The sequence below is a fragment of the Gigantopelta aegis genome, chromosome 15 (genome assembly GCF_016097555.1).
Source record: "Gigantopelta aegis isolate Gae_Host chromosome 15, Gae_host_genome, whole genome shotgun sequence".
NCBI classification, from domain to species: Eukaryota; Metazoa; Mollusca; class Gastropoda; order Neomphalida; family Peltospiridae; genus Gigantopelta; species Gigantopelta aegis.
Genome location: NC_054713.1, coordinates 36,711,345 through 36,737,578, shown reverse-complemented (window position 1 = coordinate 36,737,578; position 26,234 = coordinate 36,711,345). Strand labels below are relative to the sequence as shown.

The following is a 26,234-nucleotide window of genomic DNA, read 5'->3' as shown; positions in this document are numbered from 1 at the left end:
GTATTTAATTATGTTACGGTAATCAAGTTCCGTCTTTCATCCGCCTTTGAAGATCTACAGGATTGCCCTACATGTAGGCATTATGGATTTAAAATATTGCACATACAAACGCAATTGTAAGTTATCCATGACAAAGTCCAGTAACAAAAGACAGTGTAATCAGACGTAAGGTTAAAAGGCGAATAAAGTGAATGTGGCCTCAACATAAACGATAGCAAGATCTATGAATTTAGATTTAACTTTACAGTTAACGAATATTTGCAACAGAATGTTGAACGTGAACATAACACAACACACACACCAAACCATTAGCACAACATAGCAATCACAACTGAAGCTGAACATGACATAGTACACACAACATAAGATGAACATGATATAGCACAAACAACAGGACATGAACATGACATAGCTCACACAACAGGACCTGAAAAATGATATATATAGCACACACACACAACAGAACTTGGCACATCAATGACAACAAGACCTGAACATAACAAAGCAAAAAGCTGAACATGAGAAAATAATCGCCGTAGAAAATTAACGTGACATAGCACTTGCGATAGTTTATTTGTTTGTTTTGTTTAACGAGACCACTAGAGCACATTGATTAATTAATCATCGGCTATTGGATGTCAAACATTTTGGTAATTATGACTCGTAGTCATCAGAGGAAACCCGCAGCAGAACCAGGAACTATCTGCAAAAGGACTCCCGTGGCTCAAAACACAACATGCCATCAGCTTTTTTGATCACTCATCAGGAACGAATACTTGCCTAGAAAAAGAGGTTTTGTATGGACAAGTCGTCTGATTCTGATGCACCATCATCATACAACAAATATTGAGCATTACCACCTGGTGACCAGATAAGGTCACACAAAATCAGGGGTGGGTCAAAGAAAATAAGGATTTCATGAGTCAGAGTAGGTGTTTTCACATTATTATTTTGTTCAATTGGTGATTTTATTTATCGTATTATTATTAACAAAAGTAAAATGACTTTTTTTCACGTAAAATTTTGTTTAAGCGGTGAGTTTATTAATACGTACTTCTACTTGTATTCCTTTTTTGAATGTTTGCTTTTAAATATTTTCTATTTATAAGCTTTCTCCTTTTTTAAAATAAATATGTGATTTGCAAAACTGAAATGTTTTAGAAGTGATGGGGTGTTTTTTTCAGAATAAGTATTCAAATTTACTTGATATACTGTTGGTCGTAAATGACACATTTAATTCAGTCATGGATAATTGTCGTAACTACAACTATTTAATCAAATAACTAAAACACCTACTATGCTATAAATACTGCAAATATACAAAGAAATCGTATTAGCTCCGGAACTTTCTTTTTGACCGACCGTTCAAAATTGCACCAAAATTCCTCATTCAAACTTGCGCACCTTTTCTCTTTTGGCATAATTCTTGCTCCTTTCAAAATGCCCTCACCCCCCCCCCCCCCCCTACCTCCCACCCACCCATCCACCCCCTCCCACCCCACCCACCCCTCCCACTCACTCCCCCTCTCCACACCCCCTCCCCACACCCTCCCCCCACCCACCTCATAGCAATACGTTAAAATGGGACAAATATTTATGGAGCAAAATCAGCTGACTCTGATGTGTGACATTGATTAAGCAAATACCGTTATCTATCGCCAGTAAATAAATACAGTTGTATATTTATAGTATACGGTTGTTAATGTTATATGCAGTAAACACTCGAGGTTAAAACCTGTGCAGGATATTCCCCAAAACGGAACTGTGATTTTCAGCGAAAATAAGGGCTGATACTAAAAACAAAACAAAAACCATTCACCAAATTTCTAAACTGTTATGTTACACCCATTGCCCCCCCCAGCTTCCTGCAGGTATATATTAAATGTGAGGTCCCATACCATGGGCGTACATGGGGGGGGGGGTGTCAATGGGTTCGACCGACCCCCCCCCCCCCCGAAATCGCTTTTTTTTATAATTTAATATATCTGACATTGATATCTGACATTATTATAGTTACTCAACATAGAAATATATGCCCAATATCTCTGCAATCTATTTTGGAACCCCCCTTTTCAAAATCCTATGTATTGGAACCCCCCTTTTCAAAATCCTATGTACGCCCATGCACACGTTTTTATTTTTAGGCTATTATTATTATTATTATTATTATTATTATTATTATTATTATTATTATAATTATTATTATTATTGTTTTCTTGCCTGGGTGTGATGATACGCTGCTTATATAATTTTTATTAGTAAACCTTAACATTATTGGCAATAGGCATTGATTTGGTACCATGAAACCTAGAACTTATGTCCCGTGATGAATGAACTTTTTCCCGGAAGTAAAATTGCATATGACCGGATACAGAAAAAGTTAGTTCGATACTTCCGTGTTTCATCGTTGTTTCAAAAAGAACGTTTTTTTGTAAATCCTTTGTGAGTTTTTTCATAAATGACAAGGTCAGCTGATTATTGGTAGGACTTTCCTTTGGCACTGTCACGTAGCGTAGGCTATAATAAAGAACATTATAAATACTTATCATAGAGTTAGGGTTAAGGTTAGGGTTAGTGACAGTGCCAAAGGAAAGTCCTTCCCTAAAATTACTAACATCAATATTATTTTTTTTACACACCCATTTGAGAGAACTATGTGCGGGTGGGGTGGGGTGGGGTGGGGTGGGTGGGGGGGGGGGCAGGCGGGGATTGCCTCCCCATACTCTGAATCTATTGTCCGAACCAAATTGTTAACAACTACGAAACATTACTCTCCTAGCTTTAAATTAAAGTTTAATTGCCGTTAGATTTCCTCCAAAGTTTGTCCAGACACAAATCTTGAAAAAACCATTACAATAACACAGATTCCACATACCAGATGATAACCATGTCACCTATATCGACTTCGCTGAGAGCACATAGGGAAAAAAGCATGTAATTTTGTATCAGCTACCATTTTGACTTTTTATGGAATATTCTTCAAGAAGGGTGAAACTTAAAGGATAGGACTTAATCTAACAACGTCATAACATAACGTGTTATGATATAAAAGCAAATGTGATGACGTCATATTATTATTATTTTTTAAAATTATTATTATTATTATTTTAATGATCCCACTAGAGATCATCGATTTCATATTAATTGTGTCACATACTTTGGAGGCTTTCACCCCTCTTGAAGAGTATTCCATAAAGAAGCAAGATGGCAGACGGCAGAAAACTGCATGTATTTTTCCCTATGCAATCTCAGCAAAGACAATATCGGCGACATCGTTGCAGTCCTGTGTGTGGAATCTGTATATTTGTAGTGGTTTTTCTGCGATTTGTGTCTGGACAAACTTTGGAAGAAATCTAACGGCAATTAAAGGTAGGAGAGTAATTTTTCGTAGTTGTTAACAATTTGGTTCGGACAATAGAGAAGTCAACGTACCCCAACCCTAGTTCACCAAGATAAACCTCACATGCAAGCACAACAGTGAGGTTTACCTGGCCTAGCCAGTCCGCCATTAGCAGTTTCTGGACAACGGTTACGAGAAATTTAGCTCGGAACGAAATTGCGGTCAAAATAACTATTATCACCACATTTCCCCACCCTAATCGTATATTGTGATCTATTTCGAGCTCACTGAGACCAAGAAATACTTACTTATGAAACGATCTTCACTTTGAATTAAAGGAAAAAAGTCTGACTTTACCGAGCGGATTCTACTATTTCTAGCAGACACTTTCTAGCAGACAATTACGCTGGCAGACAATTGCAGCTGACATGCATGGCGACGTTCTAAACACCGGACTCATATGCCTTTCAAACACACTGATATGCTAATTATTAGTATTCACTATAACTTAAGAATTTCATAGTTTAAAAGAGTATCTTTAATATATAAAAAAAAAAAAAAAAATCAAAATAACAACCAAGACTAATTTTTATGTCTTAAAGTTATAATAATTCTCCAATTACATTTTGAAATGTAACTGTAAATAATTTTATTAATTAAAAAATATAAAGTTGCATACATTGCCAAAAAAAACAACCCCAAAAACAAAGAACAACCCAACAAAATAAGTCTAATGAAATAACATGGACATAATGAGTTGACCACACAGATTAGACAGAGTACTTTAAATAATTGCTATTTGAAAGTTAGATGGACATAAAGTTTGGACAGTCATAATTACCAGGGCTTCTAGATTCTGGTAGCCCCACTCCCATGGCTTGTGATATTCAATGTTGGGCTAGTAAATAACTAATATTTCCATGCATGATGGCTAGTAAAAATATTTTGTCAAATGTTGCAGCTAAGTCTATTTTGTAAATATGACTATCCTGTCTCCACCCCACCCCCATCCCCCAACCCAGTGTTAGTGATTTTAAGCTCTATCTCCCTCTTTAGGCGACATATCTGTTTATTAGGCTTAACTATTATTTAGTAAAATTGTATTATCTTTTTTTCTCTCTTTTTTTAAAAATGATTATTGCCCCAGGAAAACAATAGATAATGTCAGGGTTGGGGCCCCGAATCATTACTGTACATAGCAATTATACACAGAATATACCATGGAGCAAGGAGAGAAAGGGAAGAAAGCTGAAATAAGTATAAATTCCTCCAAACCAGCAACATTGTAAAACACACAACCATAGTCTTTTTTATGTAAAACAACAATCTTAACCAACATTCCTAGTTTTCGTCAAATTCTTTATGTAAACAATTCTTGTAATACATTTATTTTTCTAATAATAGCTTATTTTCAATATAATGTATAATACTTTACATTTATAATTAACCAATAAAAATTTACGAAATTGTTTTCCATATTTATGTCACCAAATAAAATCATAGTTTTGTCAAAATGGAAGTCTTCACCTGTTTGTTGCAACCATTGTTTTTTATTTTATATAAGAAAGTATTCGTTGCTGTAATTCTATGTAGCATTTGATATTGGAACCATAACAGTGTTTGGGTCAAGAAGATTTCAAAATCTTAAATGGCAGGCTATAATTCTTCACCCATTCAGAAGGGGAAAAAGCAAATCCTTCAGCAGAGTATTTAATCTGCGAAGTAGGAAGTATATTTGTGTCGTTGAGTAGTTTATAGATTTCTTTACTTCCAGATTTATTTTTCAAAAAGGGTTTTATTTTAACTGGTAAAATGGAATGCTTTGGAACACCAACTGTTTGGATGTTAAAAGTAGTTTTCTTGCATATAAAAACTTGTATAACCTTTAATAAAGAAGCAAATTTTAGAAAATTTGATTTTATATTATACTTTAAGCTGAATGTGTCATAAAGCTATAAACTGTCCTTGGTTACTAAGTAAGTCTTGTATAAATAAAATCCCTTTTTTGATGTAATTTCTATATACTGCAGGCTTTTTATCTATAACAATATTGTTATTATACCAAATGTTTGAACATAGAATGTCTTCTGTATTGACGAATGTTTGTTTATACATTGCAGTAAAATCCAATTATTTAGTACATCTTTCCAAAATAAGTTTTTTTATTTGTCTTGTCTTTAACAGAATAAAGTGATCCCCATAAATTATTACATCTTTCATTGTTAAACCAGTCAAAGAATAGAAGAGAGTTGCCCATTTTGAATTCGATATAAAAAGTCTTCTAAACCAGGTCAGTTTTAATGCTATTGCAAAATTTGTAATATCTACCATTTTGTTACCTCCATATTTATAATCTTGCACTAAAACTGCTCTTTTAATTCTAGCTGGTTTGTTTTGCCATATAAAATTAAAAAACATAGTATTTTATTTGTTTTAATAACTTCTTGGGGGGGGGAGGGGGGGGGGGGTTGCAGGGATTCTGCCAGAGGGTAAAACGGGTATGGTGCCATACCCAAAATTTTATTTTTTTAAATTGACTTTTTAACCAAATTAATTACTCTTATCATTACTGTATGATTTTCTTAACCATAACCCTAAACTTAACCCATTTTCTTTCTGTGGGAGGTCCCCCATACCACCTGTTGACTGTGGTTGCATTCAATTTCATAGTGCCATACCCAAAAATTTCTTTCTGGCAGAAACACTGCCGGTAGTGAAATTAATAAATGAGTGATTTTGGGGATTACTAGTGTTTTCACTACAGTGATTCTACCCAAAACTGTTATCTTCCGTGTTAACCATTGATTTATCAAATTTTTCATTTCAAAAATTTTAGATTCGTAATTTTGAGCAACCATCTGTTCCATATTCAGCATAAATGTTACTCCTAATAACATGAACTGATCAGCATCCCAAGCTAGCTTCCACTTTGCTGAATGGAAAACCTCTTTTGAAAACTTTTTACTTCCTATCCAAATAATAGTGATTTTGAATCATTTATTTTCAAGCCAGAAACATCAGCATACATATCTAGTATTGTTAAAGTACTGTCCAGGGACTTGGGAGATTCGTCTAAAATAAAGGTAGTATCGTCTGCGTATTGAGATAAACATATTCTTCCTCATTTATACTTATCCCTTTAATGTCATTAGAGTTTCTAATTAGTGTTGCTAAAATTTCTGCACAGATGATAAAAATATACAGAGAGAGTGGATCACCTTGCTGACAACCTCTTTCCAATTTAGAAATTCTCGGACAAAAAAACATTTTGTAATATACGCAACACTGAATTATTGTAAAGAGTTCTGATCCAATTTTTAATTGAACTTTTAAAGTTAAATATATCCTGAGTTTGTTCAATAAAACACCAGGAAACTGAGTCAAATGCTTTTTCGAAATCAATTAATACCAACATTCCTGGTGTTTTTTGTACTTCAGTATAATACATTATATCATATATTAATCGTATATTTTCACTTATGTACCTGCCCTTAATAAAACCGGTTTGATCCTTAGCTATTATTTTATCTTTTACCTTTTTAATTCTGTTAGCAATACATCTTGAAGCTATCTTATGAATACAATGTAGTAAGGTAATTGGGCACCAATTTTTAAAAAACTGTTTGGGTTTATTTATTTTTGGTATACTCGTAATAAGACCTAGTTTTTGTGTATTAGACATTTCTCTTATCTCATAACTATAATTTAGTGATCTAATAATGAAATGGCCTAGGTCTATCCAAAAACATTTTTACAATTCAGCTGAAAAACCGTCTGAGCCAGGATTTTGTCATGTTTCATTTTTTAAGTAAATTCCAATGCCTCACTGTATTCAATTTGTCCTTCTAATTCTTCCGCTTCTGCATCTGTTAATTTATTTACAACAATATTATTAATATTTCTAATTTTTCGTGGGTTTCTTTTTGATAAAATTGCTTTGTTTCTTCTAAAAATTTATTTTGTTCGGTTACTACATTGCCATCATCTAATTCTAGTCTACAGATAAATTTACTATAATAATTTCGGTTTTCCAAATTGCACAAATATTTAGTGGGCTTTTCACCTTCTTCTATCCATTTTGCTCTAGATCGAATGAGTTTGCCCCTTTAACTTATTTCTTCTTATTTCTATTAATTGATTTCTCTTACTTTCTAACAAGTCTGAATTAATATTATCTTAATTTTCTTCTAATATATTTTTATTTCGTCAATAAGTTTCAATTCCAGTTTCTCTTCAGATTTTTTTTTATAAGTACAATGTAGAGTACACAATAGTTTTCCCTCGAATTTTCATTAGCAAAACTTCTAAGAAGAGCTGACCATTAACCGTGTATTGAATACTTTCATTTGGAATATCATCTATATTTCCGAGGTTATATACTGATAGAGCGTACTGACATTTAACATTTTGTATTGTTTCTTTAATGTAATCAACATAATATTTGTCCTTAAGTAATGAATTATTGAATTTCCATAGTCCTTTACCTTTGACACACCGGTACATGTAGTTACGAATTTTCAAATATAGAATTACACCTGAGTGGTCCGACCTGTACCTACTATCAATCGACACTTTGTTTACAAAAGGCATTAAATTTTCAGATAAGAGATAAAAGTCCAATCTAGCTTGTTTAAAGGGATTATTTCTTCTCTATATATATATTTCTTTATGCTGGGATAAAGTTCTCGGAATGGATCTATAAATTTATATTTTTCAAAATTTTCTAAAATTTTAGTTCTAGCTTTAGGGTTGTATATGTATATAATATTTTGTATCTATTTTAAATCTTTATTAAGAAGTACCAAGTAAAAATCCCTGTAGACAATAAATTTTTCGTTTTCAAATTCATCTATAAGGTTGAAAATATTTTCGTAAAATTCTGGTTTATCATCATTGGGACCATATATGTTAGCAATCGTAATTCTCTGCCCTTTGATGGTTATGTCAATTATAATATAATTATTGTTCAGTAGTATAGCAAGTTGTGAGGTGCCACAATATCCTGTCGTCAATGTTAATTTTTTTATTTTAAAGTAGAACAAGTTGATATTTCCTCTACATGTACACAATGTATTTGTATGTCATAACTGACATATATGTAAATGTTGTCTATGTGTATTTTTTTATTTATTGTTCTTATTCTTAATCTTATTTATACTCTACTCACAAACAAATGTTCTTGTGCATATATTACATGGAAACAAAATCAAATCAAATGACATGTATTTATTGGTAAATCATAAACATTACGGGATGAAATTATGGTGTATCCACATGAGTCACAAATTTGAACCATTAAATTTACAGACGTTACAGTTCCTTAACTAGACTATTTTATTTGGCACACTGGAACCTTTTTCTGTGAGCATGTATCTAAAAGTAGTAGAAGTGTTTCATAGTGTATCTAAATATTATTTTCAGATTTGTCACTGCTGATCTGTTGCTATGGTAATCACGGGAGATTCAAGCAAACATGACCGATGATCACAACACGGTGACATCTACCTACAGCAGATCTAAAACAACGGGTGCCAGTGGCGATGAGATCGGCAACAAACTTGACCGCAAGTCTCGACCGGATTCCACCTACAACGACGCGACGTCCGGTATCTCCCCGCTGTACTCCCTGGACGACATAGATGATGGGGATGGGGGCGACGTTTACACTGACTGCGCCTCTGAAGTAGACGTTCTCACTTCTATTCATCACCGTGGTAACCATGACGACCATGGCAACACTGACGACCATGGTAATATTAGTAATGCTGCCGGAGATGAGAAGCCTGTGTACTTTGTCCTCGAAGATGTTAAGACAACAGGTTTCCATAGCGACGTCCCTCCAAGAACTTCTTCACAAGCGACTGTAGAGGACATTGCAAAGGCTTTTGATTCCAGTTGTGTACCGGACGCAAAGACGAACGTCGCGGATACAAATACGTTTGAGAACAACTTCATTGCCGATCACGACATTCCGAAACTCGAGGATCCGTTTAGTGATTTTACCGACGTGGAAAAGTGCGATCCCATATACGACGTAGTCCGTTTGTCAGGAGAAGCACCTGCATCATCTGGAGGTGGAGCAGGTTCATCGGAAAGCACTGCAAACAACAATCAAATACCCAATATGGCAGACACACCGTCAGGATTTTCAATATATGAAATAGCTGGCCCATCGCCTGGCGATACATCATATCGTCCAGCTAAACGGATGCCTGAACCAATATATGAAATAGCGGCCGAGCCAGGCGCTCTCCTTAAAATAGCCAAACAAACGGTAGCCGACAAGAGTGGGGGCCGACCAGACAATATTTACTCACTGGCTTCTGCAGTTCCAGAAGGGAAGGGACAAGGAGGAACTCTGCCGAGCTTCATGGCTTGTAAGCAGGGCGTAGGCCGTCCTGTGTCGGTCCAGTTTCTAGGTAACCCCGATGACGTCGTGTCCAAGCTGAAGACACTGCCAACGAGAGCGTCGGAGGACGGGCTGTACGACAGACTCAAGCTGAAACAACAGACGAGAAAGAGGCTGAAGCGGAGGAGTCTGGACTCTGTAAACGCAAGTGAAGGAGGAACTGGCAGAAAAAGTGGTAGGAGTCTGTTGCATGAAGTTGATTAGGCCAAAAAAAAATTAAAGTTGGTCTTTGGTCAGACCAAGGTTCCGGAATTGATGCAGTGATATATGGCTTTTTTTACTTTTTTTCTAAGGCATGTTTGGCACAGAAAAGGTGGGTATATTTGATACCAAAATAATGGGCATATTTAAATTGAAATGAGAATGCACGTCCTAGTTCATGCTCGATGGAAAAAAATTTCCAAATGCGGTTTTACATCATAGCAAGAAAAGCCCGGCAAGTATCAACGTCATCCCACAGAATTTTTGTTTTTTTTAAAGTTGATGCGTGAGTGTCAAAATTGATGTGCGCTGACCAGAGACCAGAAATTTATTTTGTTTGGCCTTATTAAGAATAATATTAAATATAAATGTTTTGCACTTTTTACAACAATAGTTAAACTGGGCACAGTATTTTGTATGGACCATGATTCTGTTTACTTGTTTGTTGTTAGTTATGCAGCTTTAAAGTCATGCAAACCACCAATCTGTTACATGGGGAATTGTTACGTTCTAAAATTCACTGTTGAAAACTTCAGGATCACGGATATATTTTTCAAATATTATATAATATGTATTCCAGAAATGTACTAAGCTGATTTTTGGATGCTTGGAGCATTATTGTAGTTCTCAGCCATAGTTAATGTATGTTTTACAGCTAGATAATTCATGAGTAATGTAAATATTCACATAACCGAGCATCTAGGTAAAAATCATGTGCCCTACCTAAATATATCATAATTACTTTGAGGCACCATACATGTATCTAATACAGCAGGGCTCACCCTGTATAGTGCCAAATTAGCATATTGATCATTTTTATTCAAAATGGCTACAAAATTTAGACTTTGGCTAATAAAATATTCCTCAAAGTAACCACATTTTAATGATTTTCAAGGATATACTCTACATTTCCGAAAAAATTGGCTTAACTAAAATGTGTTCCAGTGTGAGTCCTGATACAGTAACTGTTTTAAGCTTTTATAAAAACAATTTTAGTCATCAGTTAGACCAAAAGATAAAATACTGCGACTTCACATGCAATTATCACCTTAAAGTTAATAAAATTGTTTTTGTGATTGTCCTAAAAATGTTTTTGTCTGTCTTGAATGCATGACATTTAAAAAAAACTTCTTTTTTTTGTTGTAAATCATGTAATATTTTGTAATTTTGATATGATGGCTGTAAAATCTTTTAGTAATGTTTTTTTTTTTTTTAAATATTTGATGCACAATACTTCTTTTTAAGCTATATGTAACAACACTATCGTGTAAAGTGATTTTGTAAGTAGTTATTATTCAGGTCTAGCTCTGAGTGAGCAGACAATTTCGCCAAATTACATGTATCAATTAAGCTTCAAAAATTACAGAAATCCAGTTGTTTTCTCACAAAATATCAATTATTACATTAAAATATTTTGCCAAAATAAAATAAAATTTGCCAGTTGTTTCTAAAAGTTGCAGTTGGCGAGTGCCAGAGCTAGCCCTGTTATTTCTGTTGTTTTCTATGTGCAGAGACTGGAGAGTATAAGATTTACGAAGATGTCAACGATTTGTATTCGGACGATGATGATGATGGTTGGGGTTCCTCCGAGTTTGAGGAGTACAGTGACAATGAGGACCAGTTCATTGACAAACCTCTTCCTCCAAAACCCAAGAAAGAAGCAATACAGGTAGATAGCTAATACAAGAAAACCTTCTGTTCAATCTCTCATCTTGTTACAGGCACAACAAATGTACATTGCCAGATTATACTAAGATTCTCCTCCCTCTGTTTTTCTCTCACTCTCTCTGTCTCATTCTGTATCTCTCTCTCCATCTGTCTCACTGTGTCTGTCTCTTTCTTCTTCGACTCGCTCTCTCCCTCTCAATTTCTCTTTTTCTCTCTTCCTCTCCCCCTCTATCTCGCTCTCATTCAGTCTATTTCTCTCTCTCCCTCTCTCAGTCTCTTTCTTTCTTTCTTCTCTCCAACTCCATCTCCCGTCTCTTTCTCTCTGCCCCTCCCGCATCCTGTCTTAACCATATCTCTCTCTCTCTCTCTCTCTCTCTCTCTCTCTCTCTCTCTCTCTCTCTCTCTCTCTCTCTCTCTCTCTCTCTCTCTCTCTCTCTCTGTGTTGCTCTCTCTGTATCTTTTTTCAGTGTATATTTTAGAACAAAATTGACAATCAAATTGAATTTTAATTAAATTGACAGATAAACTACACATTTATTAAACCAAAACTATAATAACACTTATAACAAAAAATAATTATTGGGAAGGCCTGTACTCATAAAACTTTTAGTCTAGGTTCAAGACTCTTAACACAGAGTCTAAGACTTTAACGTCATGGCAACGCCATATAAATTAAATGCATAATAGAGATTTGAGTCTAAACGCTAAAAGTTTTATAAGCACGGGCACAGGTGGTCTGTGGTTGACTTTATACTGAATAATAATTATTAATTATTAACATGTTGACTGACAGGGCTTCTAGAATTTTTATAAGATCCACTAACCATGGGATCAGTGATTTTAGAAATTTACTAGCCACCATTAAAAATTCACTAGCCCTACTTTACATTACTTTAAGATAGTACAAATCGTTAATAATTGTAAACCTAAAGAGTGTCACCTATAGAGTGAGATATAGCTTAAAAACACTAACAGTGGGGGTGGGGGTCAGGATATTCATATTTACAAAATAAGACTTACAAGTAACTGCAACATTTGACAATTTGTTTTCACTAGCCGTTGGGCATGGCAATAGTAGTTATTTCCTTTATTCACATGACATCAGATGGTAATCAGTTGAAATTTGTTTCTCAGTGGATAATAATTGATCACAGATTTATCCAGCATTCCATAATTATTATTTTTTAAATTTCATCCTTAACCTGACCTCAGACCTACAGCATTCCTCCCCCTCCATTCCATTAGACTGGTCAGGATATTCCAACCATTGAAATAGCTCATTGGAAGAGCTTAGTCATGTCATTGGCTGTTGGGATGTTTGGACCAGTCTAATGGTAAGGAGGGTATGCATTAGGTTACAGATGTGGTTAAGTATTCGTTAAAAGTGAAAACGGTCCAAGTTTTCTTAATTTTCCTTCAAATCTTTCAAAGTATGTGTCAGTGTTTATGCTCATGATCATTTAAAATGTTTTGAATTGTCACAAAGACTTGTGACTCATAAAAGGTAGCTACAAAAATAGCATCAAAAATCAGTCAAGCAATTCCATTTGAATGTTAATTTGAGAACACTGCAACTTCTAATTCCACAGACATTAGAACATCCAAGAACACACCTGGTATACAAAAAGAAGCAAGAAACTGTGAGTTTCTCATCTATCACCCTCTGAAAGTTATCTTAATATAAAAAAAAATAACTTTCCAATTTACCCAACATTTTCAATAGCTGTATGTTTTGACCCTCTTCTGTCAGTTTCCTCTGACTGTCTTCTGAGCTGAGCTGACCAGACCATCACCTACCTGTCTCAACTTCCTCCAAAGTTGTAGTGTGTATTTCAGCCAATCACAGCACCCCATTCCCTTACACCTGACATGTTTCATGGCCGACAGTGATCCTATGTCCCATTTGGACCATGCACAGAACCCACAGATTTACCACATTCTGAAAATTCAATTATTTTTTTTCTAGTCAAGATATAGTTTTATAACTTTTAGCTTTTATACTTACAATTATTTTACAAATTACCATTAATAATAAAGTGTCTTGCTCTTCGTTGACCACATATCGAAAATTGTGTCAAAAATAAAAAAACCTAGCAGTGGTATATATACAATGTTGTTAAAGGACAATATATACGCATATACTATTCAAGACATCTTGACAACATGTTCATTGTGAGTGTCTGACTAATTGTTTGTGAAAGCGGCGAGGATATAAGTTGTCGAGAAAGTACTATAGAATCTCCCGAGACTACTCACTCGAGCTCATCCAGCAGGTGAGTTTTAGTTGCCATGGTAACTAGGGTTCTAAATTCCATATTATGAGTGTTTGAGTAAATGTTTTTATAATCAGCCCCATCCTGCTACAATGTTTTTTTGTTTTTTTTGTAAATATTTCAGTTTTGTTTAACGTAAGAAGAAAAGTAAAAGTGTTTTTGAAGAAATTTTTTGTATATATAATTATATTTTTGTGTCCAGTTTAGAAAACAGTCAGCTCAAAAATAAATAACTTGTAGTAAATTCCATAGCATGAAAAAAGGCATTACCTGTGGGGAGGACTATAGAACTACAGAAAAATACCGGTATCAGTTAAATGTGTTTGTACCCTGAACACTAAATGGGAGATACATGTCTAGTCTACAGAGCAGTGTGATGCAGCTAAGGAATAAATTTTTGTTCTGAAGTGTGATGGGTCATAGGTTCGATCCCCAGCAGAGGAGGACCCATTATGTTATTTAGTCATTACAACTAAGGAGCAGGACGTATCCCAGTAGTGAAGTACTTGCTTGATGCCCGTTGAGCTATTTCTCGTTCCAGCTAGTACACCATAACTGATATATTAAAGGCCATGGTATGTGCTGTCCTGTCTGTGGGACAGTGCATATAAAAGATCCCTTGCTACTAATGGAAAAATGTAGCAGGCTTCCTCTCTAAGACTAAATGTTGAAATTACCAAATGATTGACATTCAATAGCAGATGATTAATAAATCAATATGCTCTTGTAAAGTTGTAGTGTCATTAAAGAAAACAGACTTTAACTTTTACTTTCCCCATTCCAACGGCAGTGGTAAAGCGCTCGCTTGATGCACAGTCTGTTTGGGACCGATCCCCATTAGTGGGCCCATTTTGCTGCTTCTCACTCCAGCCAGTGCACATACGACTGGTACATCAGAAGCCATGGTATGTGCTATCCTGTCTGTGGGATGATGCATTTAAAAGATCCCTTGCTACTAATGGAAAAATGTAGCAGGCTTCCTCTCTAAGACTACATGTACATGTATATGCCAAATTATCAAATCTTTGATAGCCAGTAGCTTGTGATTAATAAATGTGCTCCAGTGGTGTCATTAAATGAAACCAAATTTATCTTTAACAATATTACAACTATTGCTACTTGTTGTATATATCAAAGGCTACAGTATCTGTATGTCAAGTCACAATTACCTGCTTTTCATACACAATTAGCATCTACATTGTACATGTGCTTTAAGGATAGAGATATCTTTGTACTACTGTAATACACGTGATAGCTTATGGTATATAAATATGTTATATTACATTTATACATTTACATATATCATATTTTTATGGTATATAAAATGTACACACGTACATATTTCACTCGGACATGGCTATCATTCAACAGTTAAAATTGTATAGGAATAACTGGCAATTTTTGCTAATTGCCAGGTACATGTAATACAGTAATTAGTTTTATGTTCATCAGTGATTATATTGCCAAACAATGAGGGCGAGAGGGTGGATGGTAAATAAAGATCAGATTGTTTAAATTGCGAAGATGTGAAATTTGGAACCCTTTTAATTCCATGTACGTGAATGAGCAGGGTGGTTGGTTCTGGGCTGGATGTGCATGCCGTGGTTCAATTAGTGCATGTACGTGTAGAGCGACTACTAGTGTTTAGCGTTTTCTCCTTCACACAGACACACAGGAGGTACTGCACTTTTCTACATGTACCTGTATGTATATGTATTTACATAACCGCATTTACTATTGTTTGTAGAACCCTTCATGTGATCATATTATTAGTACCTGTAAGCTTATAAAACTTTGATGTCTTGATCATAAGCTTGAACTTTGATTGTACATAATGTATCATTTATTTTAGACTGAATGGTGGTGTTATGGGTTCATATAGGGAGGACTTTGAGCCTTAGTCAATGCATTTGACACTGTATACGCTCTGCTCAACAGAAACGCATGTGTGATTGTAAACAATAGAGCAAAATATACACAGGCTGTGCATATGGGAAGGTTTTTAATTTCTTATTAATTATAATTATAAAATTAATGTATATTTGACAGAATTCTATATTTGTATGCTACGTTGGGTCCCTCAAGTTGCACTGTGTGGTTTCACCTTTAGTATGCATGATAGCCATATATATGTACGGTATCTGAAATTAAAGAATTATATCCAGGATTTATTCATTTTATAAGATACATGTAGGTCTGTTGGGGGGGGGGGGGCATATTGAAAAGAAAAGGGTGGGGATGAGATTCACATTGATGGAAAATAGAAAATACTAAAAAGTATATCTATATAAAACAGCTGGAAGCTTAGCTAAATTTTATCCTTCGAACTTTGAGGGGGAATTTGCTTCTGATAAAATGTTGAAGAGTTCAAGTACAATTTCATTGGTTATGTATAGGTTATTAATATATATATGTATTTGTAATCAAAGAATTATAGTCATGATTTATTCATTTTAAAAGATAGGCTTGATGAAGGGATATTAAAAGAAAATATGGGTGGGGTTAAGGTTGACATGGAGGGAAAATATAAAAAGGCAAAACAAAACGAGAGAAAAAAAAGGTAAGTAGCCGGAAGCTTGTAAGCTGAGATTTATATTCAGGGAAAACGAGGGTGTGCTTCTGATAAAAAAAAATAGTGAATTGTGGCTGGAGTTCAAGTACAATTTCCTGGGTTTTATGGGTTATAAATCCAGGTCGCTAAGTACTCATTGCTTAGTTCAAGTACAATTTCCTGGGTTTTATGGGTTATAAATCCAGGTCGCTAAGTACTCATGGCTTAGTCCTCTATAGGGTGGGAATTAGCTGTCGGTTGAGTGTTCACTTGAGGTGCTTGCGTTGCAGGATCGAACCACCTCAGTGGATTCATTCAACTGATTGGGTTTTTTTCTCGTTCCAACCAGTACACCACAACTGGTCAAAGGCTGTGGTATGTGCTTTCTTAGCATATAAAAGATTCTTCACTGCATTAGAAAAAATGTAGCAGGTTTCCTCTAATGACTATGAGTCGGAATTACCATATGTTTGACAGAAATAGCTGAGGGGCAGGACGTAGCTCAGTGGTACAGCGCTCATCTGATGCGCGGTCAGTCTAGGATCAATTCCCATCGGTGGGCCCATTTGGACTATTTCTCATTTCAGCCAGTGCTCCACTGGTGTAACAAAGGCTGTGGTACTATCCTGTCTGTGGGATGGTGCACATAAAAATCCCTTGCTGCTAATCAACAAGAGTAGCGCATGAAGTGGCGACAGCGGGTTTCCTCTCTCATATCTGTGTGGTCCTTAACCATATGTCCGATGCCATATAACCGTAAATAAAATGTGTTGAGTGTGTCATTAAATAAAACATTTCCTTCCTTCCTTCCAATAGCTGATGATTAATTAATCAATATGTTCCAGTGGTGTTGTTAAACATAACAAATGTAAGTCCTCTATAAGTCTCTATGGCTGCCTCAGGTGCGACAGTTTGTGTGTACCTGACAGTAAGAAAATGCATGGGAATGTGGTGGTAGTCATTTCATTGCAGATTGTTGTGCTGTTAAAAAACAAAAACAAAAACGGTTTTATTGGGGCAGTGGTGCATATACAAGTATGCTTAGTTTAGAAGCATTTTTTAAGTGAACTAATTGGTTTGATTTAGGTTTTTCAGGGCTCACCCTGTCCATTGGCATATTAGCCAATTGATAATTTTTATATGAAGTGACTACAGCATTTAATATCAGAATAGAAAAATGTTCTTTAAATTAGCCACTTTTTAATAATTTTCAATGAAATATTAGAGCTACATATATCTGAAAATTGGCTAAAAGAAAATTCTTTCCAGTGAGAGCTCTATTTAAAAAAATATATATATATACATTATCCATGTATCTGAGTTATTATGGTAAGTGTTAATTCTATAGCAAGAACTACATACAAGTACTACATGTACATACATGTAATTTACTACTGGTTACTAAACATTTTATTTTATTATTATTATTATTAATAATCTTCTCTTTTTTTGGTGTGTGTTTACAATTATCATTATTTTCATAAATGTACAAAGAGTGCTCTTTTTGTCTCTCCCCCCCCCCCCCTCCCCCAAATATATATTGCCCTATTCACCCCTACCTATGCCCCAAGGGAACATTTTGTTCAGTATTGTGCAAGTTTCAGAAATACATGTAGCTACACAATTTTAAAACATTAAACAGTAGTTGGTAATCAATTTTCAATTGACTAGAAATATGATTAATCTAAATTTTTATAACAAAAGTTCCCCCCTCCCCTACACACACACACCTCTCTATAAAAGTAATTTATGATCAATATGACAGATTTTGTTTAGATTGATGCATGCTCGGTTTGGAATCAATCCCAATTAGTGCGCCAACTGGGCTATATTTCTTGTTCCAGCCAGTGCACCACGACTGGTATATAATACACATGTATCATTGTTGATGTTAAGTTTGAGAACTGAGAAACAGTACTTTACAGTTCTGCAAAATATGAGTTGGTAAATGCAGTATACAGAATGTCACATGCACTACCCCAGGGCTCGAAATTAACGATAGCACCGACAGCAATTCCCGTCACTGAGATATAAAATTTAATTGCAATGGGTCAAGAACGTCACCGATAAAAATGATTGCTGTTGCTAAAACTGCTCAATGCCAGCAAAATTAATATATCTGGTGTACATGCAAGAAAATAACCTTTAAATTCAGTATACATGTATTTATTTGCTGCAAAGGTAACTGTTTTTTTAAAATGCCATAGCAATCTCAAAATTTCCATGGGTTGGACATTTCATTTACGGCTATTTAAATTTTTAAAATGCTGTGGGGGACAAATTCTTACATTCGAGCCCTGCTACTCTGAAGGTTAAACAGTGTGCTGGGGTGCCAAAAGGGAAGAAAGGAATACTTGTCACATCTTGCTGGTTGTTTACAGGTGCCTGGGCTTCTGAACAAAGTCAATCTGCGAGTCGCCAGTCTGAACCACAAGGATAATGGAGAGAACGGCGATAGCACCCGGTGTTTCCCCGTCACGATCAACCCGGATAAGCACCCACCACCGGAGTTACCTCCCCTTCCCGACAACCTGTCGGAAAATCAAGTAAAAATCATGTTTTAATTTTCTTTGCAAAAGATTATTATTACAGAGCATACATGTACATGTAAATCACAAAAATATATTGTCAATGACAATTAAGGCAATTATTTATCCAGGTCAGAACATATATAGGCCCTCTCCCAAAAGAAAGTGGCACTGAAAATTCCCAATTTCTGTGCAAACTATTCCCAATATTCTGTAAATCAGGAAATATTAGCGAGGATAAAATATTAGCAAATTTAGCGAGGCCGTACAAGATGCTAATGTTTCATTGTTCTAAATTTAAGGAGACCTACAACAGACTGGTCAAAAAAAAAAATTGTGTGATTGTTTTGTCTGTGATTAACTGAACTCGAAATAATGCTACATGTACCTGCTATCATTTAAACCAAAAGGATAGCTAACAACAATAGTCAGTTAGCATGCACATTACTGCAAATTTTCTACTAAATTTAAGTTGTCTGTATGCTGCTTATTATGTCAGGATTCATCAAAAACCGTATTTTAGTTGATCCTACAACTTAAATTGTTTAATGTTTTTTACTTTCTGATATGATGACCTTGCTAAAATTCTATGTTGGTAATAATGGGTCACTTATTTGGATTTCACTAAATTTTAAGATCGAAAATGTTTTATGATTTATAGTATATATTTGATTATGTCTGTTGTAATAAATTAGTTTTGTACTGCATCATTCATGGGCCAAAAAAACCCAATATCTCTCAAGTATGATGTTCAAATGGAAATATTGTCTTAAAAATAACTAGAGCTTGTCTCGATAACCATTACTTCTCAGACAAATTTGCATTTTTAGAATTATGAAAAATGCATTTTGGAGTGTTGCAAAACATGGCTGACCAGAACCTCTTCAGGTGTACGAACATTAATATTCTAAATAATAAAATGTATGTACTCTGCACTTCTGATTTAAATTATCAAAAACTGCTTTAATAGTGAAATATATATGTATGTTGTAGTGTTTAAAAACTAGGGTAGGCCCTATGTGTCTTTAATAACTTCAAATTTGAATAGGTAAATACATGTACAGATATACATGTACCTGTTTACACTGCCCCGTTTTTTTCCTAATTATCACAGTACCAGGTATCACATTATGCCTCAACGCTTTTAAGATGCACCAACAGTTGATCTTCATTGCTGCCAATCACTATTTTACTTTCAGTTTAAAAATAATGTTTTGATTGTATGTCATTCATAGAATCATAGCAACTGAATTGTGTATTATTTCAAACAAAAAGATGCATCAGAACTTTAATCACATACTTTATATTATTTTGTGATGGTTTCTCAGTTCTGTATTAAATTTTTATGTGTGTTTTGTTCTTGTGTTATTTCAGAAAAAGCGCCGGTGCGTGATAGATCTAACGATTGCCAGTGAGAGGTCCTATATCGACTCTCTGCACAGAATTACACAGGTAGCTTAATTTACAAGTTAGATCCTGTTAACAAGATTACATGTGCATGAAGATGCAGGTTTTTTTGTGTAACAACCAATTTTGTTTAATCTCACCTCAATGAGGCATTTGACCACATGAATACCTTCGAAATTTGTACAAAATTGATCTGCAATGGCATTTTTATGATTATCTGGTTCTAAATTGCACTGGCAAAAGTGTCAACATGTGCATTAAGTTTAACATTAAGGTTGTGAGTTTAAATCAGTTTCTCACAAACTATAAGTCCTAGGGCAGTGAAACATGGTTTATAGTTGCACCTATGGATGTTTCATCACAGTACACTAAATTATCTAATTCCTCAGAATTCTTGTTTCCTCTAACCAAGTTTTGAAACAACCATCTGTCAGACACCAAATAGCCGTAGTTTATAATGTGCTGATGTGTCAGACACCAAATAGCCATAGTTTATAATGTGCTGATGTGTCAGACACCAAATAGCCGTAGTTTATAATGTGCTGATGTGTCGGACACCAAATAGCCGTAGTTTATAATGTGCTGATGTGTCAGACATCAAATAGCCGTAGTTTATAATGTGCTGATGTGTCAGACACCAAATAGCCGTAGTTTATAATGTGCTGATGTGTCAGACACCAAATAGCCGTAGTTTATAATGTGTTGATGTGTCAGACACCAAATAGCCGTAGTTTATAATGTGCTGATGTGTCAGAAACCAAATAGCCGTAGTTTATAATGTGCTGATGTGTCTTTAAGCATTTCTCTCCCACATCGACGTAGCTCAGTGGTAAAGCATTCGCTCGATGCGCGGTCGGTGTGGGATCGATCCCCGTTGGTGGGCCCATTGGTTTATTTCTCGTTCCAGCCAGTGCACCATGACTGGTATATCAAAAGCCATAGTATGTACTACTCTGTCTGTGGGATGGTGCATATAAAAGATCACTTGCTGTTAATCGAAAAAGAGTAACTCATGAAGTGGCGACAGCGGGTTTCCTCTCTCAATATCTATGTGGTCCTTAACCATCTGTCCAATGCCATATAACCGTCAATAAAATGTGTTGAGTGCGTCGTTAAGTAAACCATTTCCTCCTTCTCTCCCCCGTCAGGACTATGAGAAGACCGTTCTATCACATGTAGCGGGGATGAAGAGTCACGCTCGGATCGTGTTCCTCGAGACGCACCAGTTGCTGAGTCACCATAAGATGTTCCAGATAGAACTCTCCGACAAGGTCGCACGCTGGGACGTTGACGAGAAGATAGGAGACATTTTCACAGCATCGGTAAGTGATAGACCTATACCGTTAGGTCCCTAGGGGTGGGACATAGCCCCAGTGGTAAATCTTCCACATGATGCATGGTCGGTCTGGGATCGATCCCCATCATGATCAATGGGTCGGTCTATTGGGCTATTTCTCATCCCAACCAGTGCACCACGATTGGAGTATCAAAGGTTGTTGGTGAGAAGATAGGAAACATTTTCACAGCATCAGTAAGTGATCGACATAGTCCTGGGATACCATTAAGCTCCTAGGAGCAACATAGCCCAGTCGTAAATCTTCCACTTGATGCACGGTTGGTCTAGGATCGATCCCCATCAGCTATGGGTTAATAGGGCTATTTCTCGTCCCAACCAATGCACCACAACTGGTGTATCAAAGACTGTGGTATGTGCTATTCCTGTCTGTGGGATGGTGCATGTAAAAGATCCTTTGCTACTAATGGAATTATAATTATAGTAAAAAGAATTGTGCTTTAGTCGTAAATTTACATGCAAAACTTGGCTTACGATGTTTTGTGAAATGGGTCCTAGTCTGGGCACAGATTTTTAAAGCTATTTTAGCGCTACAATATCGTAAAACCATCACAGACTATGACATCACTTTGGTGTGTGTTACAGTGACATCGTAGCTTATGATTTTGTGATGTCACAGCACTAAGATATCTTCGAAAATCTCTAGCCTGAACTGGGTTTGGGTCTGGGTCTGGTGAGTAAGTTGAAGAAGAAACACACTGCTTTACAATGTGGTTTCATTTAAATCAAATTTTATCAAGTGAGTAAAATGTACAACACAACATCACAGCATTGATATGGAGGTGTTTAATTATGTAAAAACAAAGGAAAAAAAAGAAAGAAAAATAAAAAGAGTGAGAAAAGGAAAAAAAGAAATCATACTAATATTGAGATCTTTATAGGAAAGACAGTTTTTTAAGGGTTTTTTTTTTCTTTCTTGTTTCTTCTTTTTTGGCGTGGGGGGGGTTGCTTTTGGGGTTTTTTTTCAGGGCACAATTTATTGACTGATGCCTTGATCCCTGATATCCATCTTCAGTGGATACATTCCTGGTTTGTCCTGTGTTTCAGTTCTCCCGGTCCATGCTGGTCGACAGCTACAGTACGTATGTGAACAGTTTCGCTGCCGCTATGGAGGAAATCAAATCTGTGCAGAGAATGAAACCGACATTCAGCGACTTCTTGAGGGTAAGAGGGCAGGGTGTGGGTGTGTAGCTCAGTCTTAGAGCACTCATCTGAGGTACAGTGGGTTGTAGGATCAAACCTTCATAATGAAAGGTTAAGTTCTGGTTATTAAAAAGAGACCGTGAAAAACGTCCGGTTTTGAGTGCGAGTGCGAATAATTTTTACATGCTTATATACCACTAGAGTTTCGATAGGCTCTGGATAGCCAGTGACTTGCTCCAGGACAGAAAAAAATTAAGGGGACAATTTTGAAATTTACATCCAAAAATTAATTAGTTTTGATGAAATTTCGGTTTACAGAGGGTCATGGTTTTTGGAGGTTTCACAGTGTATATATATATATATATATATATATATATTAGGAAATAAAATAAATTTGAGCTATTACAAACCAGAATCACATTGTACATGTATATACTCTTCAAAAATAGTATGGGAATGTGAAATATTAATGTTAATATCAACTATTAGACCGAACATACGTTTTGTCCACAGTCATCCTAGTAAAGAACGTTCAGGTCTGTTTATCAACACACCGAAACACATTCCATAGTTTACATGTGCATCACGCAGTTGCCCCGTACATGTGTGTAGAATGTAATTCTTGACTTAGACAATTTCTAGGAAGGTCGATTAATCAGTGTGGAACATTATTTCTGTCAATCCTTTTCATTCTGTTAATCATACAGTTGTTATTGTTTTGTTTATAGGGTGTATACTACCAAATGAAATCCCATAGACGACAATAGTAACATATGTGGCTAAAACTCCTACCTGCAACGTATCAACCGACATAAACGCCACGGATATAAATACTACCACCCCTCACACTTAAAGTGAATCAGAAAAAAATGGGGGTCAAGCTGCTCGTTTCTGAGATAACGGGTAGCGTCTATGACTACCCTAGTTCCGCACAAAATTCGAGTACTTTTTTTTACAGGTACCCCATACATGTTTCAAGCACAAGGCTACTTGACACATTGGTACCAGATGAAATAAAATTGCTTTTTTTTTTAACCCAGATAAAACTATTATTTTTTACAACCAACACACTCACATTTATAACCAATCACAGGACTTGTGGTGTTCACTTCTCTATCAAAAGTTCGGTGCACCTCCAACTTTGACCCAGCCGGAAGTTATTTGGTCTAGTACTACCTATACTGATAACATACATTTTTCAAAAAGTGTCCAGCTATGTGTCTTTATGACAACCAGGATCTGGTGTATTCTGACATAAACTGACAACCTCACTGATACTGTTGTTTCTACAGTGCAACCTAATATAATGTACACCTCAAAAAACATATATATTGCATATAGTTTTGTACAAATGCAATATGTCATATTAAACAACAAAATGTTTTAAAATAAAACTCCTGAAGATATTTACTTTCAGTTGGGTTTGTGTACTCAGGTATATATATAGAGACAACAAAGATAGTCAGAGTACCTCTACCCCTTTAAAGAATTCCATTAAAACACATGCACATGATTGACCCCTAGATTATGAAAACCTTAACAGGCACATCAAAGAAATATCAGTATTAAAAAAAATACACTGTCTGAGGAAGGAAACACAAACATGACTGTACCTGTATGAAGTAATGACTTAATGTCCTGAACATTAGTGTTGGGAGGAAATCCTGTATGCTGGGTGTGGGTGTCTTCAAGTTACCAGGTGTAGGAATTTAAATCCATCGGCCATGCTGATTTACATAATGAACCATGAAAACCATTGGCAGCCACCAATATTCCTGACTATATTTTATTTATAGCCTACTGTAGTTGGAGGTTTTAATAGTTGTGATATCTGGAATTATCATGCAGCTTTCACACATTTATTTTTGATTAATTACTGAAAAAAACTATTTTTAAATGACAAAATTACCCTAACATCTATTTTCTTGCATTATTTTCTAATCCGGATGAATACAATATGTATATTAGATGTATTCCTACAATCTGTAATCCAGCATTTTATTTAGCTAGTAACATTAGGTAATACAGCTTTAACAATAAAATAAATTATCAACTTAATCCAAGGCAGATAATCAAATTTGAGTTTTCAGAATTTCATACATAAAAAATTAACAATGTTAATGGAAACTAAAGACATTAACCCACTATTGGCACATGCTATTTTTAATATAAAAATAAATTGCTATTAAAATCTTATTTCAGGTTGCCTATATATAATACCATATTTAAGAACAGTTGTATATGGCAAGTCAAATACCATGTAAAAAGAAATTATTGAAATCTTTACAGTATGAATTATAGGCCAAAACCAACTTTTCTTCAGTGCTAACTTTGATTCAAACTCCATTCAGAGCCATGTACAGAGATTATTGTCAAGGTCAAGGTCATTGTGAACTTGCATGGTCGAGTGATGGCTAATTAATCAACCAGTATAGTTTAATTAAATAAAATGACAAAATCATAATATTTTTTATTATGCACTGAATATGTGCTATAGGGTGTATACTACCAAATCAAATCCCATAGACGACAATAGTAACATATGTGGCTAAAACTCCTACCTGCAACGTATCAACCGACATAAACGCCACGGATATAAATACTACCACCCCTCACACTTAAAGTGAATCAGAAAAAAATGGGGGTCAAGCTGCTCGTTTCTGAGATAACGGGTAGCGTCTATGACTACCCTAGTTCCGCACAAAATTCGAGTACTTTTTTTTACAGGTACCCCATACATGTTTCAAGCACAAGGCTACTTGACACATTGGTACTAGATGAAATAAAATTGCATTTTTTTTTTAACCCAGATAAAACTATTATTTTTTACAACCAACACACTCACATTTATAACCAATCACAGGACTTGTGGTGTTCACTTCTCTATCAAAAGTTCGGTGCACCTCCAACTTTGACCCAGCCGGAAGTTATTTGGTCTAGTACTACCTTTAGTCATTTTTATTGTCTGAATACAAAAACGTCAACTTTCTAATTTCACTTTTGACCCCAATCGTCCTTCAAGATCTTTGGTGGTTATAATATATACTCTTCAAAAAAAGAAACGCAAAAGGGTACAAATGGGTTATAACTCCGATTTTATGTTTCCTACCGGTTCATGCTTTGTGAATATAAGGTCATTGTATGTCCCAAACACATTCCCACGGTTACATTCGATAAAACGCAGCTACTGTACAATAAAGTTCCAAAATGTGAATATTCGCAAAAACGCAGCCACGTGCAAACCATGTCACCACTGCACGTGCGTTGTCTGCACGTGCAACATGAACACCGACAGTATAAAAGTGCAGGGTGTTCGCTTGCCTGGCCTCTGTATCTGGCCGACAGTTGACAATCCAGGAC

General features: G+C 35.5%; 1 protein-coding gene across 1 annotated transcript in view; it reads left to right on the top strand.

The window, feature by feature from the left end:
• The first annotated feature begins 2,375 nt into the window (after window positions 1-2,375).
• The window catches only part of LOC121389801 (rho guanine nucleotide exchange factor 10-like protein), a 54,844-nt gene continuing 30,985 nt past the window's right edge, over window positions 2,376-26,234 (top strand). The window contains exons 1-7 of the mRNA XM_041521451.1: window positions 2,376-2,466; window positions 8,762-9,924; window positions 11,462-11,619; window positions 18,824-18,988; window positions 20,345-20,422; window positions 21,526-21,699; window positions 22,779-22,895. Coding sequence (XP_041377385.1) covers window positions 8,814-9,924; window positions 11,462-11,619; window positions 18,824-18,988; window positions 20,345-20,422; window positions 21,526-21,699; window positions 22,779-22,895 — 1,803 coding nt within the window. The 5' untranslated portion in view covers window positions 2,376-2,466; window positions 8,762-8,813. The remainder of the gene's footprint in view (window positions 2,467-8,761; window positions 9,925-11,461; window positions 11,620-18,823; window positions 18,989-20,344; window positions 20,423-21,525; window positions 21,700-22,778; window positions 22,896-26,234) is intronic.